This window comes from Sus scrofa, chromosome 9 (assembly GCF_000003025.6).
Source record: "Sus scrofa isolate TJ Tabasco breed Duroc chromosome 9, Sscrofa11.1, whole genome shotgun sequence".
NCBI lineage: Eukaryota > Metazoa > Chordata > Mammalia > Artiodactyla > Suidae > Sus > Sus scrofa.
In genome coordinates, this window is record NC_010451.4 from 78,267,664 (window position 1) to 78,285,653 (window position 17,990).

General features: G+C 36.0%; 1 protein-coding gene across 2 annotated transcripts in view; it reads left to right on the forward strand.

The window, feature by feature from the left end:
* Positions 1–17,990, forward strand: part of GLCCI1 (glucocorticoid induced 1) — a 115,906-nt gene that overhangs the window by 49,484 nt on the left and 48,432 nt on the right. For both annotated transcript variants that reach the window (XM_021102417.1, XM_021102418.1), the window contains exon 3: positions 3,050–3,136. In XM_021102417.1, the coding sequence (XP_020958076.1) occupies positions 3,050–3,136 (87 nt within the window). The remainder of the gene's footprint in view (positions 1–3,049; positions 3,137–17,990) is intronic.

Sequence of the window (17,990 nt, forward strand, 5' to 3'; positions counted from 1 at the left end):
CTTTATGGTTTCCTTTGCTGTGCAAAAGCTTTTAAGTTTAATTAGGTCCCATTAGTTTATTTTCCTTTCTATTTTCATTTCTCTAGGAGGTGGATCTGAGAAGACACTGCTGTGGTTTATGTCAGAAAATGTTCAGCCTATGTTTTCCTTTAAGAGTTTTATAGAAATTGGTCTTAAATTTGGGTCTTTGAATCCATCTTGAGTTTATTTTTGTGTGTGGTGTTAGAGAGTGTTCTGATTTCATTCTTTTACATGTAGCTGTCCAGTTTTCCCAGCACCACTTGTTGAAGAGATATTTTTTTCTCCATTATATATTCTTGCCTCCTTTGTTGTAGATTAGTTGACCGTAGCTGCTTGGGTTTATTTCTGGGCTTTCTGTCCTATTCTTTTGACCTATATTTCTGTTTTTGTGCAAGTACTGTATTGTTTTGACAACTGCAACTTTGTAGTATAGTCTGACACCAGAGAGCCTGATTTCTCCAGCTCTATTTTTCTTTCTCAGGATTGCTTTGGCTATTTGGCATCTTTTGTGCTTTCATACAAGTTTAAAAATTTTTGTTCTAGTTCTGTGAAAAATACCATTGGTAATTTGATAGGGATTGTAGTTAATTTGTAGATTGCCTTGGGAAGTGTAATTGTTTTGACAATTTTGATTTTTCCATTCCAAGAGCATGGTATATCTTTCCATCTGTTTGTATCATCTTTGATTTCTTTCATCAGCATCTTATAGTTTTCAGTGTACAGGTCTTTTGTCTCTTCAGGTAGGTTCATTCCTAGGTATTTTATTCTTTTTGACATAATGGTAAATGGAATCTTTTTCCTGATTTCTCTTTTTGATATTTCATTGTTAGTATATAGAAGTGAAATGGATTTTTGTGCATTAATTTTGTATCTTGTAACTTTACCAGATACATTGATGGGCTCTAACAGTTTTCTTGTAGCATCTTTAGCATTTTCTATGTGTAGTATCATGTCAACTGCAAACAGTGATAGTTTGAGTTCTTCTTTTCTAATTTGTATTTCTTCTGATTGCCATGGTGATAGTTTTATAATGTTTTAATGTATTTCTTTTGTATAACCAGTGCTACATTCTGAAATAATCAAATAGATTTCACATTCACTTTTAAGAAAAGAAAGGAGGTACTCTGCGAAATAAAAGATTTAGTTTTCTTTGCCGTTGGTGTGCATGGCAGTATTAAGTAATTTACAGTTATTTTTAAGGGCCACGCCCATGGCACATGGAGATTCCTAGGCTAGGAGTCAAATGAGAGCTGTAGCTGCCACCCTGTTCCACAGCCACAGCAACACAGGATCTGAGCTATGTCTGCAACCTACACCACAGCCCATGGCAGTGTCAGATCCTTAACCCACTAAGCAGGGCCAGGGATCGAACCTGCATCCTCATGGATACTAGTAGGTTAACTGCTGAGTCGCGACAGCAACTCTCATTTTCAAAATTTTTGTGGCTACTGATTTATCTCTAAGTTGGAGATACAGTTTATGCAAATGTATTTTGAAAATGTTAGAGCTATGCAAAATGTAAATAATTAGTGTTATTAATGTTATTGTAAATAATTATGGAACACGCCAGAAATTTGACTCATTTTCTGTTGAATGCATGTTTGAGTTTTAAACCCTGTGTATCCTTAATCATTTGATTTTTGATAAGAGTATTATTGCCTTTGCTTAGTAGAAAGGTGAAAGTGTTGAAGCATATAAATTCTCAAAATAAAAGCTGGACTAAAACTATCATAATTTAATAATTTTGGAGTGAATTGATTGTTAAAGATATGACTACTTGGGGGGATTATTTCCAGAGTAGTTTTTCTTTGGAAAAAATTAGGACTGAAATTAAGAAGTTTTAATAAATAAATAGTTCTTTGCAAGCAGTTTATTTAATTTATTGATACCTCTTATCTTTGCACCTGTCAATTGAATAAAATATTTTACTCTCAATATTATGACCATATAGCTTCACTTTAGTATTTGAACTGTTAAAGCAGTTTATTTGTGTCTCTCTTCAGCTAGCATTCAACTGTTACTGGTTTTATTTTGGAGTGTCATTACTTTTAAGAGGTGATGATTATTTTAAAAGTTGTCCACAAGCATTATGAATGGTGTATCATAAGAACATGTGTATTATTTAGTCAGGTGCAGCCTCAACAAGTGTAATGATGAATTTTTCAGTATGTAATAAAAATAATTTTTAGAGACATGTATATTTATATACGATAATTATTATCCTTTGTCTTTAGTGGTTTTAACTTTCCTCAAAGTTTTATACCAAGAGTCTTCTCATATAAGGATGATTTTTTTTAATACAGCTACTAAATGATCTTACTCTTTGACATTTAGTGTTTTGTGGTATGTTCGAATGTAGTGTCTATTATGTGTTAAATCATTGAAAATGAGGTTTTAAGTAGGAACAATTCTATTTTCTGACATATAGCTCACTTGAGTTTTTCAAAAGATGCATTGCTTTAAATTGTAGTCAGTTTGGCTTAATATTTTTTATATTAACTATATTTTTATATAAAGATGTTTGATGTTTTTCAAAAAGCAGTAGTATTGCTAACACTCTTTACTGAGTATAGAAAGAGGAGTACATTCAGCCCTCTGTCTAGTTAGATATCTGACATGTAGGTCATCTGTAATCCCACTGCGTCTGAGCTTGTTCTATTAATCTGGTGGATGTTTTATTCAGTAAAACTACTATTTCATAATTTAGTTTGGCTCTTCTCTTTAAAAGCAGAAATATGCATATTTCACAGTTCTCTTTAAATTTGCCAACTTTTAGTTATTAGTGTTGATGTGAACAACTAAATGTTTTGAGTAACATTACTCAGACATCTTAGATTGATCATATCTGATTTAGAAGAATAAACATTTCACAGGGTCTTGAAAGTCTTAGTGTTTAAGGGATTTTAATATTTCGTATAGCCCTTTATTGGTATGTGCTAGGATTTTGAAATCCATTTGAGTTGTGTGAAATTAAGGAGTAGAGGGAAAAGTCCTTATTTTTCATTTCATTTACTTATTTTCTTTAAAGACACCTAGCTGTTGGGCAGAGGAAGGAGCAGAAAAGCGGTCACATCAGCGTTCTGCATCATGGGGGAGTGCTGATCAACTAAAAGAGGTAGGTTACTCCTGTTTTCAGTCTGTAACCTGCTTGGTCCTGTTAAATTGTCTTAACAGTTTCCTGAATATAATGCTACTTGTGTATTTGTGATAAACTTGCCTCTTTTAGAGTATTAAGGATTGCCTTCCATGTTTTGGTGAACAATTCTGAGTGTACATTATTTGTCCTTCATGTTCTTTATAAATACTTGTTATGTACCCACTCGGTTTTGCCTTTCCAGAATGAAGTCTGACTTTTTGTAATTTTGTCTTGTTCGAGTTATTTTTTCTTCTCTCTTCAGCTTTCTTATTTTTGAGTTACAGCAACTACAACAGTAGATCACAGCTTTTACAATGGTAGGATAGTGTTTTCTGCTTCTAGTAATTTTTTATAATATCCAGTGTATTTCTGCCTCTGCAACTCAGTAGTACAGTGGAATCCATGTCTTTCAGAAATAGTTTTTATAACCCATCTTGTTATTTATTATAAATAACCCAAATTCTGATACTTTTGTGTATATTTTGGATTTTTCCAATAGTGTTATCTTTTACCCATCTAAATTCTCCTTTATTTTTTTATAAAATTATAGAAACTTAGAGTTGAAAGGTCATCTAGTCCATCTCCTATATAAACATTCCTTAGAAAAATGGTCACCTAGTCTATTATAGTCATTCTCAATGAGAAAAGTCCATCATTTTGCAAGAGAACCAAACAAGTTCATTTGTTCCAACCTAAGCTGTTAAATAGTTTATTTTGCATATTTAACTCAAAATTATATCCCTAAGTTTTGACACTTCCCTCTGTATCATTATTAAGTCTACTTTAAATACTTGAAAGGCTTGCAATATATCATGTTCCCCCAGGGTAAACACCGAAATTTCTCTCAAATACATTTCATATTGCCATAGTTTCCTTCCCTCTTAGTATCAATTTCACATACTAGTGGTTATTGGTATCTCTCATATATTATGGTATCTGGACTGAATAGATATAATAGGCTATTAGCATGGAATTTGCCTACAACTCTATTACTTTTTCAGTAGCTTTCTTTGTATTACTAATGTAGAGGAATCATCAATTCCTATCTACCATAGACACAAAGAAATAGGCACAAAATCAGCTTTTCCCAGCAGGAACAAAAAAGAAAAGAATCTATGTCTAATATAGCTCATCTAAAATAGGTACATACCTATGCATGGTATATTGAAAAATAACAGTAAATCTGCACTCTTATCTCAGAGGTAAATACAGTCTCAAAGTTATAGCCAAGATTTGGTACAGTTGAACTTTGGACTACGGGAACACATGATATACACTATTTAAAAAAAGGAGTGGCTGGAGTTCCTTTTGTGGCTCAGTGGGCTAAGAACCAGCTGGTGACCATGAGGATGTGGGTTCAATTCCTGGCCTCATTCAGTGGGTTAAGGACTGGCATTGCCACAAGCTACAATGTAGGTCACAGATGCGGCTTGGATCTGGTGGTGGTATTGTGGCTGTGGTGTAGGCTGGCAGCTGCAGCTCTGATTCAGCTCCTAACCTGGGAACTTCCATATGCCATGGGTGGGTCCTTTAAAAGCAAAAAAAAAAGGGAATGGCTGACATGACTAAGAGATTTAATTGCCCTCCCCACAAAGCAGTCATAAAGCTAGGCAAAACTGTCAAACTAGTACAGCAATTGTAGAATCAACCAAACAAATGGAGAAGCTTTATTCATGAAAAATACTGAATTTAGGATTAAAAATAACACAAGTTTGCGGTTTCTTATCTAGTCTACCTCTCTTTTCCTGTTCCTCATCCTCAACTCTGTTGTAGCATTTCAGACAGGATGGGACCGATCTTGAAAACTGGATAGAGAACACTTGATAAGGGAGTATTATAGATTAAAATAGTGGTCTTAGTTTCAAAGTAATAGGGAGTGCCAGTGGCTCTACTAATATGAAGTTTTAGTCTAATGTGTGGCAAACAACAGACTCATGGAGTGGTGGGATTTTTATAGAGATTTCTAAGACGTAAGACAATCTTGGGGGCTTGATAAGTTTACCACGTATTCTAGGTTGACTGGAGGCTATAAACAGGCATAGCAGAAAATCAAATGGGCCCAATTAACCCATATATCACTGGTCAGTGGAACCTAAGAATATCTGGAAAGGAGATTCAACTAGGCCTAGTGGTAATAAAATCTGTGGCCAACTTGTAAAAGGCTTGAACTTTGCATGCATTCCTCATTCCATGAACAAATTCCACATACAACTCCTCATTCCACACACACACATTTTGGGACTGGGAGCTTTACTAGATTGAGGTGTTTGAATAAAATCTCTGAATAGTTTTTGGCTGAGTGTTAAAGTGATGCTGGAAACCAGCTTAATAAAATCTTAAAAAAGCCAAATTGGAAAGAAAAATGAGAGGGAAAAAATGGAGTAGAGATATCAGTGGCCACACTAACAGACTTTTAGTCCATCAACCACCCTTAGAGAAAATCACAGTCTGCAGTTGCTCTAATATATTATCTTAAAATGTCCAACATCTAATAAAAATTTTAGATATATGCAAAGAAACGGGAAAGGATGACCCATATTTAAGGAAGAAATTGGTCAATAGAAACTGAATCTAAGTGTCTCCATATGTTGGATTTAGTAAGCTAAAACATCAAAGCAGCTATTATAAGTATATTCAAAGAACTAAAGGAAACCATGTTTAAAGCATTAAAGGGAAGTAGGACAACAATGACTCAGTGAATAAAGAATTACCACAGAGATATAATTATTATAAAAAAAATATAGACAAAAACTCTAAACTTAAAAAGGGAAGTAACTAAAGTTAAAAATTCACTAGATGAGCTTAATAGAAGATTTGAGATGGCAAAAAAATTGGTGAATTTGAATATAGGTCATGAAATTTATATATACTCTGAAAGAGCAGAGAGAAAAAGAAGAAAAGGCAAAAGAGCCTCAGAGGCTTGTGAGGAGACATTATGTTCATATATGTATACATAATGGAGCACCAAGGAGAAGAGAGGGAAAGAGAAAGGAGTTAAAAAATATTTGAAGAAATAATGGCAGAAAACTTTCTAGATCTGATTAAAAAAAAAAAAAACTATGAATTTAACCTCAACGAGCCCCAAGTAGGAAAACGCAGAGAGCTGCACACAGAGACACATCATAGTTAAACTGCTGAAAGCCAAAGAAAAATAGGAAGTTTTAAAGCTGGATGGAGAAAATGACTCATTAGACACACGGGACCAATCATACCTTTAATGGTTGCTTTTTCATTAGAAATAATAGAAACCACAAAACATGACATATTTAAAGTGTTAAAAGAAAAAATACCAAGTAAGTATTCTATATTCAGAAAAACTAGTCTTTTAAAATAAAGGTGAGATAAAATATTCCTAGGTAAACAAAGATTGAGAGGATATCCTGTTGCTAGACTGTCTTATAAGAAATACTCCAGTTTAATTCAGTTCCTGTTGTGGCTCAGCAGGTTACAAACCTGGTAGTATCCATGAGGGTACAGGTTCAATCCCTGGCCTCAGTCAATAGTTTAAGGATACAGTGTTGCCGTGACCTGTGGAGTAGGTTGCGGTTATGGCTTGGATCCTGCATTGCAGTAGCTGTGGTGTAGGCTGGCAGGTGAAGTTCCCATTCAACCCCTAGTCTGGGAACCTCCATATGCCACAAGTGCAGCCCTAAAAGCAAAAAGAAAGAAAGAAAGAAAGCAAGCCAGCCAGCCAGCCAGCCAGCCAGCCAGCCAGACTCCAGTTTAATTCAAATCAATAGGAAGAACTGAAGAGTTTTGGTTATGGCAGATATGTAGGTAAATTTAAAACAGTCTTAGATACATTTTTCTACATGTTTAAAACACAGGATAAAACAGTATTGATAACACTTATGTTGGGTTTATAACATATACATGAAATATATATGATAATAACAAAAGAGGGCAAGGGAAAAGGTATTTTGGAGGGTTGTTTCTGTTTTACTGGAATTAAATATTGAAGTAGATTGTGAAGATTTAAAATTCAGGTTATAATATCTAGAGCAGTTGCTAAAAACTCTAAAAAATAGAAAAAATATAAGAAAGGGATTAAAATGGTACACTAAAAAAAATTATCACAAAAGAAAGTAGTAAAGGAAATGAGAGAAAAGAAGGTAGAGTAGAAGGACCTTGAGCTTAACCTCCTCTCACAAGCACACCAAAATCATGAGAACAATTGACAAAAAAAAAAAAAAAAAAAAAAAGACGGGAACCTACCAAAAAGAGATGTTCCACATCCAAAGATATAAGGAAGAAACCACAAGAGAGTATAAAGGGTGCACTTTTTTTTTTTTTTTTTTGTCTTTTTGCCTTTTCTAGGGCCGCACCCATGGCATTTGGAGGTTCCCAGGCTAGGGATCTAATTGGAGCTGTAGCCGCCGGCCTATGCCAGAGCCACAGCAACACCAGATCCAAGCCGTGTCTGCAACCTACACCACCCAGCTCTCAGCAACACCAGATGTTTAACCCACTGAGCAAGGCCAGGGATCAAACCACAACCTCATGGTTCCTAGTTGGATTTGTTAAACACTGAGACACGATGGGAACTCCAAGGGGTGCACTTGTGATATAATAAAATCCCATGCTATAAACTGGGTTGGCGACCTGTAAACTGGAGAAGAAATATATTGCAGAAATTCTCCCACAGGAGAGAGAGCTCTGATCCCACTTCAGCCTCCATAGCCTAGGTGTTTGGCATCAGAAAGAGGAGCCCCAGAGCATGTGGCTTTGAAGGCCAACAAAGGCTTAATTACAGGAGTTCCACAGGACTGGGAAATGGGGACTCCACTCTTAGAAGGTGCATACAAGATCTTGTGTGTGCAAAAACAGTTACTTCTTAGGAGCGTGGGCCAGACCTACCTGCTGGTCTTGGAAGGTCTCCTAGGGAGGCAGGGGTGGTTGTGTATTTCTCTGGGGTCATAAAAGCTGGTGATGGTTACATCAGAGAGTGCTCATATACTTGAACTCTTGCTGGAGGCAGACGTCTTGCTTGGGTAGTTAGCAACAAGACCTGGCCCCATTATACAGGCTCTATAGGCTCTAGTGCTGGGATGCTTTAGGAAAAATAACCAATGGGATGGGAAAACAACCCCACCCATCAGCAAGACAGGCTGCCTAAAGATTTCCTGAGCCCACAGCCACTTCTCAACATACCCCTTGACATGGCTTGGCCCAAACGAGGATCAAGACCCAGCTCCACCCATAAGTGAGCAGGCACTGGCCCCTCTCACAAGCCTGCACAAGCCTCTAGACCAGCATCACCCACCAGGGGGCAGACACCAGAAGCAAGAAAAATATGATCCTACATCATATTTTTTGTGGAACTGAGTCTACAAACATAGGTCAGAACCTACCTTGGAACAAGCTGGTCACAAGCCTTTGGGTGAAGAGAGGAGAGTGTACTGGGGGGACACATAGTTCATCCCCTGTAGAAGGCCACTTTTGCAGGGTCAAGAAGTGTCATTAACATACTATATACAGGGAGTTCCCATTGTGGTGAGTGGTTAACAAAAACGACTAGGAACCATGAGGTTATGGGTTCAATCCCTGGGCTTTCTCAGTGGGTTAAAGATCCAGCATTGCCCTGAGCTGTGGTGTAGGTCACAGACGTGTCTCGGATCTGGCATTGCTGTGGCTCTGGTGTAGGCTGGTGGCTACAGCTCCGATTAGACCCCTAGCCTGGGAACTTCCATATGCCGCAGGAGCAGTCCTAGAAAAGACAAAAAGACAAAAAACAAACAAACAAAAAATACTATATACATAAAAATACAGGCATTCCCTTCATGGCTCAGCAGAAACGAATCCAACTAGGAACCATTAGGTTGCAGTTTTGATCCCTGGCCTTGCTCAGTGGGTTGAGGATCTGGAATTGCTATGAGCTGTGGTGTAGGTCGCAAACATGGCTCAGATCTGGCATCACTGTGGCTGTGGTGTGGGCCAGCACGTATAGCTCTGTTTGGACCTTTAGCCTGGGAAGCTCCATATGCCACAGGTGTGGCCCTAAAAAGCAAGGGGGAATAAAAGATAGAAACATAAACAAATGAGACAGCAAAGGAGCATATTCTAGACAAAGGAAAAAAGTAAACACCAAAAGGACAACTAAGTGAGGTGGAGATAGGCAGTCTACCCAAGAGTTCTGAGTATAATGGTAAAGATGATCCAAGAACTCAGAAATAGAATGGATGCATACAGTGAGAAGTTACAAGAAGTTTTTAACAAAGAATTAGAAAATGTAAAGAACAACAAAACATATTGTATTGAAGAATACAATAAATGAAGTGATAAATACACTAGAAGGAATCAATAGCAGCATAAATGAGGCAGAAGAATGGATCAGTGAGCTGGAGTGGTGGAATTCACTGCTACAGAACAGAATTTTTAAAAAAGAATGAAAAGAAACAACATTTTAAGAGACCTCTGGGGCAACATCAAACACCAGCATTCACACTATAGGGGTCCCAGAAGGAGAAGAGAGTGAGAAAAGGCCTGAGAAAATACTTGGAGAGATAATAGGTTAAAACTTTCCTAACATGGGAAAGGAAGCAGTCACCCAAGTCCAGGAAGTACAGAGTCCCATACAGGATTAACCCATGGAGGAACATACCAAGACAAGCAGGAATCAAGCTGGCAAAAATTAAAGACAAAAATATTAAAGGCAAAAAAGGGAAGGCAACAAATAATATATAAGGGAATTCCTAGAAAACCAGCAGCTTATTTTTCAGCAGAAAAACTATGCAGACAGGCCAAAAAGTAGTGCCATGATATATTTAAAGTGATGAAAGGGAAAAATCTGTAAGTAAGAATACTTTACCCAGCAAGGTTCTTATTCATATTAGACAGAGAAATCAAAAGATTTTCCAGACAAGCAAAAGCTAAGTTCTGAATGAATAAAGATAAAAACAAAACCTGTATATATTCTGTCTATAAGACACCCACTTCAGATGCAGAGACACATACAGACTAAAAGTGGGCAGATGGTAGAAGGTATTCCATGCAAATGGAAATCAAAAGAAAGCGAGAGTAACAATACTTATATCAAACAAAATAAAATAGACTTTAAAAAGTGTTATAAGACACAAGGAAGGACACTATATAATGATCGAGGGATCAATCCAAGAAGATGTAACAATTGTAAATATATATGAACCCAACATAGGAACACCTCAATATATAAGGCAAATAAATGTTAATGAACATAAAAGGAGAAATTGACAGTACCACAATAATAGTGGAGGACTTTAACATCAACTAACAAAAGATCATCCAGACAGAAAATCAATAAGGAAACACAGTCCTTAAATGACACATTATACTGGATGGAATTAAGTGATATTTATAAAGCATTCCATCCAAAAGCAAAATATACATTGTTTTCAAATACACATGGAACATTCTCTAGGACAGATCACATACTGATCCACAAAGCAAACCTCAGTACATTTAAGAAAATTGAAATTACATCAAGCATCTTTTGTGAACACAAGGTGATGAGATTAGAATTAGCTAACTACAAGGGGGAAAAAACTGCAAAAAATTCAAACATGAGGAGGCTAAACAATATGCTGCTGAACAACCAGTGGATCACTGAAGAAATCAAGGAGGAAATCAAAGAATACCTAGAGACAAATGAAAACAAAAACAAAAGTAGTTCTAAAAATGAAGTATATAGTGATTCTGCTTACCTCAGGAAACAAGAAAAATCTCAATCATCCTAATATTATGCCTAAAGTGCAACTAGAGAAAGAAAAAACAAAACCCAAAATCAGTAGAAGAAAAGAAATCAAAGATCAGAGCAGAAATAAATGAAATAGAAATGAAGAAAACATTTTTTAAAAAAAGATCAATGAAACTTAAAGCTGGTTCTTTGAAAAGATAAACAAAATTGATATAAACTTTTACCCAGACTTATCAAGAAAAAAAGAGAGAGGACCCAAATCAATAAAATCAGAAATAAAATATTAGAAATTACAATAGACACCACAGAAATACAAAGGATCATAAGAGATTACTATAAGCAACTATATGCCAATAAAATGGGACAACCTAGAAGAAATGGACTGTTAGAAAGGTACAGTCTCCCAAGACTGCACCAGGAAGAAATAGAAAATATGAACAGATCAACTGCAAGTAGTGAAATTGAATCTGTGATTTAAAAATTCCCAACATGCTTGTAAATCAGTGAAACTGGAACACACCCTCATACCATGCACAAAAATAAACTCAAAATGGCTTAAAGACTTAAACATAAGACATGACACCATCAAACTCCTAGAAGAGAACAAAGGCAAAACATTCTCTGACGTCAACCTTACAAATGTTTTCTTAGATAAGTCTTCCAAGGCAACAGAAATAAAAGCAAAAATAAACCAATGGGACCTAATCAAACTGATATGCTTTGGCACAGCAAAGGAAACCATAAAAAAAAAAAAGACAACCTACAGAATGGGAGAAAATAGTTCCAAATGATGCAACTGACAAGGATTTAATCTCTAAAATATACAAACAACCTATACAACTCAACAGCAAAAAAACCAATAACCCAGTTGAAAAATGGGCAAAAGACCTAAACAGACATTTCTCCAAAGAGGATATACAGATGGCTAACAAGCACATGAAAAAAAAATGCTCAACATCGCTGATTTTTAGAGAAATGCAAATAACAACTACTGAGGTACCACCTCACACCTGTCAAAACAGCCATCATTAATAAGTCCTTAAATAGCAAATGCTGGAGAGGGTGTGGAGAAAGGGAACCCTCCTGCACTGTTGGTGGGAATGTAAATCGGTACAACCACTATGGAAAACAGTATGGAGGTAACTCAGAAAACTAAGTATAGAACTACCATATGACCCAGCAAGCCTACTCTTGGGTGTATATCCAGATGAAACTTTCCTTAAAAAAGACACATGCACCCAAATGTTCATTGCAGCACATTTGCAATAGCCAAGACATGGAAACAACCTAAATGTCCATCAACAGATGAATGGATTAAGAAGATGTGGTACAGTGCTGTAAACCAGCTATAATGGAAAAAATTAAAAATCATTAAAAAGAAGAAGAAGGTGTGGTACATACACACAATGGAATACTACTCAGCCATAAAAAAGAACAAAATAATGCTATCTGCAGCAACATGGATGGAATGAGAGACTCATACTAAGTGAAGTAAGTCAGAAAGAGAAAGACAAATACCATATGATATCACTTATATATGGAATCCAGTATCCAGCACAAATGGACCTTTCCACAGAAAAGAAATTCATGAACTTGGAGAACAGGCTCCTGGTTGTCAAGGGGGAGGGAGAGGGAGAGGAAGTGGGGTGGACTGGGAATCTGGGGTTAATAGATGCAAACTATTGCCTTTGGAATGGATAAGCAATGAGATCCAGCTGTATAGCACTGGGAACTATATCTAGTCACTTATGATGGAGCATGATGGAGGATAATGTGAGAAAAATAATGTGTATATGTATGTGTGGCTGGGTCACTTTTCTGTACAGTAGAAAATTGACAGAACACTGTAAATTAACTATAATGGAAAAAAGAAAAATCATTAAAAAAATTCCCAACAAACAAAAATAATAATTACGTTAAGTGTGAATGGACTGAATGTTCTACTCAAAAGATAAGAGATTCTCAAGGTGCATAAAAAAGCAACACTCAGCTTCATGCTATGGATAAGAAATGCATCTTTGCTTCAAAGATACAAATAGGTTGAAATTGAAGAGATTAGAGAAGATACACAGTGAAAACAATGACAATAAAAAACCTATCAGAGAAGAGAGACTTTTAAGAAGTATTAATGAAGACAGAGAATTTTCATAATGATTAAAAGATCAATACATCAGAAAGTTATCACAGTCTAAAATTGTATACACATCTAACAATATTCTCAAAATGCATGAAGCAAAACTGTAGAAGGAGAAATTCAGTTTCTCTAATTGGAGATTTCAGTACCCTATTCTCAATACGTGGTAGATCAACTAATTAGTTATTCAAAAAGCAAGGGGGTAGAAGAATTTAACAGTACCATCAGTCAACTTGATCTGACATGCATAGAAAACTCCACCCATTGACTACAGAATACACATTATTTTCAAAAACGTGTGAAACATTTTCTGGGTTAGACCATTTCTGGGCTGTAAAACAAGTCTTGATAGGTTATGAAAGATTGAAATCATATAACAGAAAGAAGTATTTTAAAAACCCAAATATTTGTCCATTAAGGAACACTTACCTGATGAAACAAGGGAAATTTTAATATTTAAATGAATGAAAACAAAAAGACAACTTAGAATTTATGTTTATAGTTAAAGCAGTGCTTCAAGGAAAATTTATCTTTAGTGTGTATATAAGAATCTCAAATTGGAGTTCCTGTCATGGTGCAGTGGTTAACAAATCTGACTAGGAACCATGAGGTTGTGGGTTCGATCCCTGGCCTCACTCAGTGGGTTAAAGATCTGGCGTTGTTGTGAGCTGTGGTGTAGGTTGCAGATGCGACTTGGATCTGGCGTTGCTGTGGCTCTGGCGTAGGCCAGTGGCTACAGCTCTGATTAGACCCCTAGCCTGGGAACCTCCATATGCCATGAGAGCGGCCCAAGAAAATGGCAAAAAGACCAAAAAAAAAAAAAAAAGAAAAAAATCTCAAATCAACATCTAAGCTTCCATCTTAAGAAACTAGACAGAGAAGAGCAAATCAAACCAAAAATGGGCAGAGGAAGGAAATGATGTGTCTGGCAGAAACCAATGAAATAGAGAAATACTAGAGAAAAGTCAGTGGAGCTAATCAATGGAAAACTCAACACAACTTTATCTTTTCAAGGAACCAACTTATGAAAAGATAAAGTTGACAAACTTTTAGTAGACTGACCCACCCCCCCAAGGACACAGATTACCAAAATCAATGATGAAAGGGATGAAATTACTACCAACCTTATAGAAGTTAAACTTGTTATAAAAGAATATTCTGATCAAATATATGTTATAAAAATTTAGAAAATAAGATGAAATGGATAATAAAATCCTAGAAAAACACAAATTACTAGAAAGAAACAAATTACTAAAACTGATTTAAGAACAAATAGAAAATATGAGTAGACTTGAAACAAGTAAAGAAAGTGAATGAGGAATTAAATTTTCCTATGAAGAGATTCCCAGGATTGGAGTTGGTGAATTCTGTCAAATATTTAGAGAAGAAACAATATTTATCTTTCACAAACTCTTTCAGAAAACAGAAGAGAAGGCAGCACTTCCCAATTCATTATATTAGTCCATAGTTATCTGATTTCAAGGGGAGGCAGACATCTTAAGAAAATAACATTTCATATCAGCATCTCTTGAACATAGATGCAAAAATCCTTAACAAAATACTAGCAAACCAAATCTAGCAACTTATAAATAGGATTATACACCAAGAACAAGTGGGATTTGTTCCAAAAATGCAAAGTTTTTTAAGATCCAAAATTCAATTAATGGTAATACACTATATTAATAAAATGAAGAACAAACCACATAATTAGTAGAGTAAGAGAAAGCATTTGCCAGACTCTAGACCCATTCATAATAAAAATTTCTAAACAAACCAGGAATAGCAGATGATTCTCTCTGCCTGATAAAGAGCATTTGTGAAGAATCTACAGATAACGTCATATTCAATTATAAAAGCCAGAACGCTTTCCTCCTATGATCAGGAATAAAGCAGTGATATCCACTGTCACTTTGTCAACACTTCTATTTAGTATTTCAGAGGAGGTCCTAGTCAGGGCAGTCAGATAAGAAAAATGAATAAAAGATATCCAGATTGTAAAGGAAGTAGCAAAACTAGAGACATGATCCTATATGTAGAAATTCCTAGGGAACGTATAAATATTATGTTATTAGAACTAATACAAGTTCAGCAAGTTTGCAGGAAAAAAGATCAACATACAGAAATCAAGTGTTTGTCTAGATATTAGATATGAACAGACCCTAAAATAAGAAAACAGTTTATTACAGTTGCATCAAATATATGAAAATATTTAGGAATAAGTCTAACAAAAGCCATTCAAGATTTGTACAATGAAAACAATAAAACATTGCTGGAAAAAATTAAAGAAGATTTAAATAAATGAAAAGACTTATTTTGTTCACGGATTGGATGGCTCACTATTATTATTAAGATGGTAACTCTCCCCAAGTTGTTTCAGTGTAATTCTTGTTTTTCTCAGGATTTTTGTTTTTGTTAGAAATTGACAAACTAATCCTAAAATTTATGTTGAAATGCAGAGGACCTAGAATGACCAAAAATAATTTTGAAAACAAGGACAACTTTGGAGAACTTAATACCATTTCAATACTTAAAAATCTAAATTAATAAAGTTGGTCAAATATTATCATAAAGAAGATATATAGATAAATGGATCAAAATTATGAATTCAAGAATAAACCCTTATATTTTATTGTCAGTTGATTTTTTACAAAGTTGCCAACACAACTCAGTTGAAAAAGACAATGTGGAATTCCCATTATGGCTCAGCAGTAAGGAATCCGACTAGTATCCATGAGGATGTGGGTTCAATCCCTGGCCCTACTCGGTGGGTTAAGGATCTAGCATTGACATGAGCTGTGGTGTAGGTTGCAGACGTGGCTCATATCTGGTGTTGGCTGTGGCTGTGGTATAGGCAGGCAGCTGCAGCTCCAATTTGACCCCTAGCCTGGGAGCTTCCATAAACCATTAGTGTGGCCCAAAAAGAAAAGAAAAGAAAAGGACAGTGTATCCAACAAGTGGTGCTGGAATAATTATCTATCCACATGGAAGGGGGAAAAAAAGTCCTTTGATGTTCACCATAGAAAAAAATTCAAAATGGATCACAGTCCTACATATAAGCTCTAAAATTATAGGAGTTCTAGAAGATCTTGGATTTAGGGAAGGCCTTCTTAGATACAAAACCAGGGATAAGGCCATAAAAGAAGAAAAAATGAACTTCATTTAAATGAACATTTACACTACAGCACTAAAAGAATGAAAAGACAAGCCACAGAATTGAAGAAATATTAGCCAATTATATCTGATATATATTAGCCAGTACTACCAGAATATATGAAGAACTCTTAAAAATCAATGAGACAACGACAACCCACCTAAAAAAGAGTAGGACACTTTGATAGAACTATTTCATCAAGAATGTATGGATGGCTCATCAATGAATTTGGCAGTCGCGGAATACAAAACTAATGCACAGAAATCGACTGCATTTCTATAAACTAACAATGAAAGATCATAAAGAGAAATTAGGGAAGTAATCCCGTTTACCATTGCATCCAAAAGAATAAAATACTTAGGAGTAAACCTACCTAAAGAGACAAAAGACCTATACTCTGAAAACTATAAGACACTAATGAAAGAAATCAAAGATGACACAAATAGATGGAAAGATATACCATGCTCATGGATTGGAAGAGTCAATATTATCAAAATGACTATACTACCCAAGGCAATCTATAGATTCAATGCAATCCCTGTCAAATTACCAAGGACATTTTTCACAGAACTCAAACAAAATACTTTAAAGTTTGGTTGGAAGCACAAAAGATCTAGAATAGCCAAAGACGTCCTGAAAAAGAAAAATGGAGCTGGAGGAATCAGGCTCCCGGACTTCAGACTATACTACAAAGCAACGGTCATCAAAACCACATGGTACTCACAAAGACAGAAATATAGATCAGTGGAACAGGATAGAAAGCCCAGAATTAAACCCACGCACCTACAGCCAACTCATCTATGACAAAGGAGGCAAGAATATACAATGGAGAAAGGACAGCTTGTTCAGTAAGTGGTGCTGGGAAAACTGGACAGCCACATGGAAAAGAATGAAATTAGAACACGCCCTAACACCATACACAAAAATAAACTCCAAATGGATTAAAGACCTAGATATAAGACCAGACACTATAAAACTCTCAGAGGAAAACATGGGCCAAACACTCTCTGACATAAACGACAGCAACATCTTCTCAGATCCACCTCTTAGAGGAGGGGGAGGGAGTGGGAGGGATCGGGAGCTTGGGCTTATCAGACACAACCTAGAATAGATTTATAAGGAGATCCTGCTGAATAGCATTGAGAACTATGTCTAGATACTCATGTCGCAACAGAAGAAAGGGTGGGGGAAAAAACTGTAACTGCAATGTATACATCTAAGGATGACCTGACCCCCTTGCTGTACAGTGGGAAAATAATTAAAAAACAAAAATAAACAAATGGGGCTTAATTAAACTTCAAAGTTTCTGCACAGCAAAGGAAACTCTAAACAAAATGAAAAGACAACCCACAGAATGGGAGAAAATATTTGGAAGTCAATCAACTGACAAGGGATTGATCTCCAAAATTTAGAAACAACTCCTACAGCTCCATACCAAAAAAACAAACAACCCCATCAAAAAATGGGCAGAAGATCTAAACAGACAGTTCTCCAAAGACGACATACAGATGGCCAAAAAACACATGAAAAGATGTTCAGCATCACTCATCATTAGAGAAATGCAAATCAAAACCACTCTGAGGTACCACCTTACACCAGCCAGAATGGCCATCATCCAAAAGTCTACAAACAATAAGTGCTGGAGAGGGTGTGGAGCAAAAGGAACCCTATCACCCTATCACACATGCTAAGTGAAGTCAGACAATAAGACACCAACATCAAATGCTATCACTTACATGTGGAATCTAAAAAAAGGACACAATGAATTTCTTTGCAGAACAGATACTGACTCACAAACTTTGAAAAACTTATGGTTTCCAAATGAGACAAGTTGAGGGGTAGGTGGATGCACTGAGGGTTTGGGATGGAAATGCTG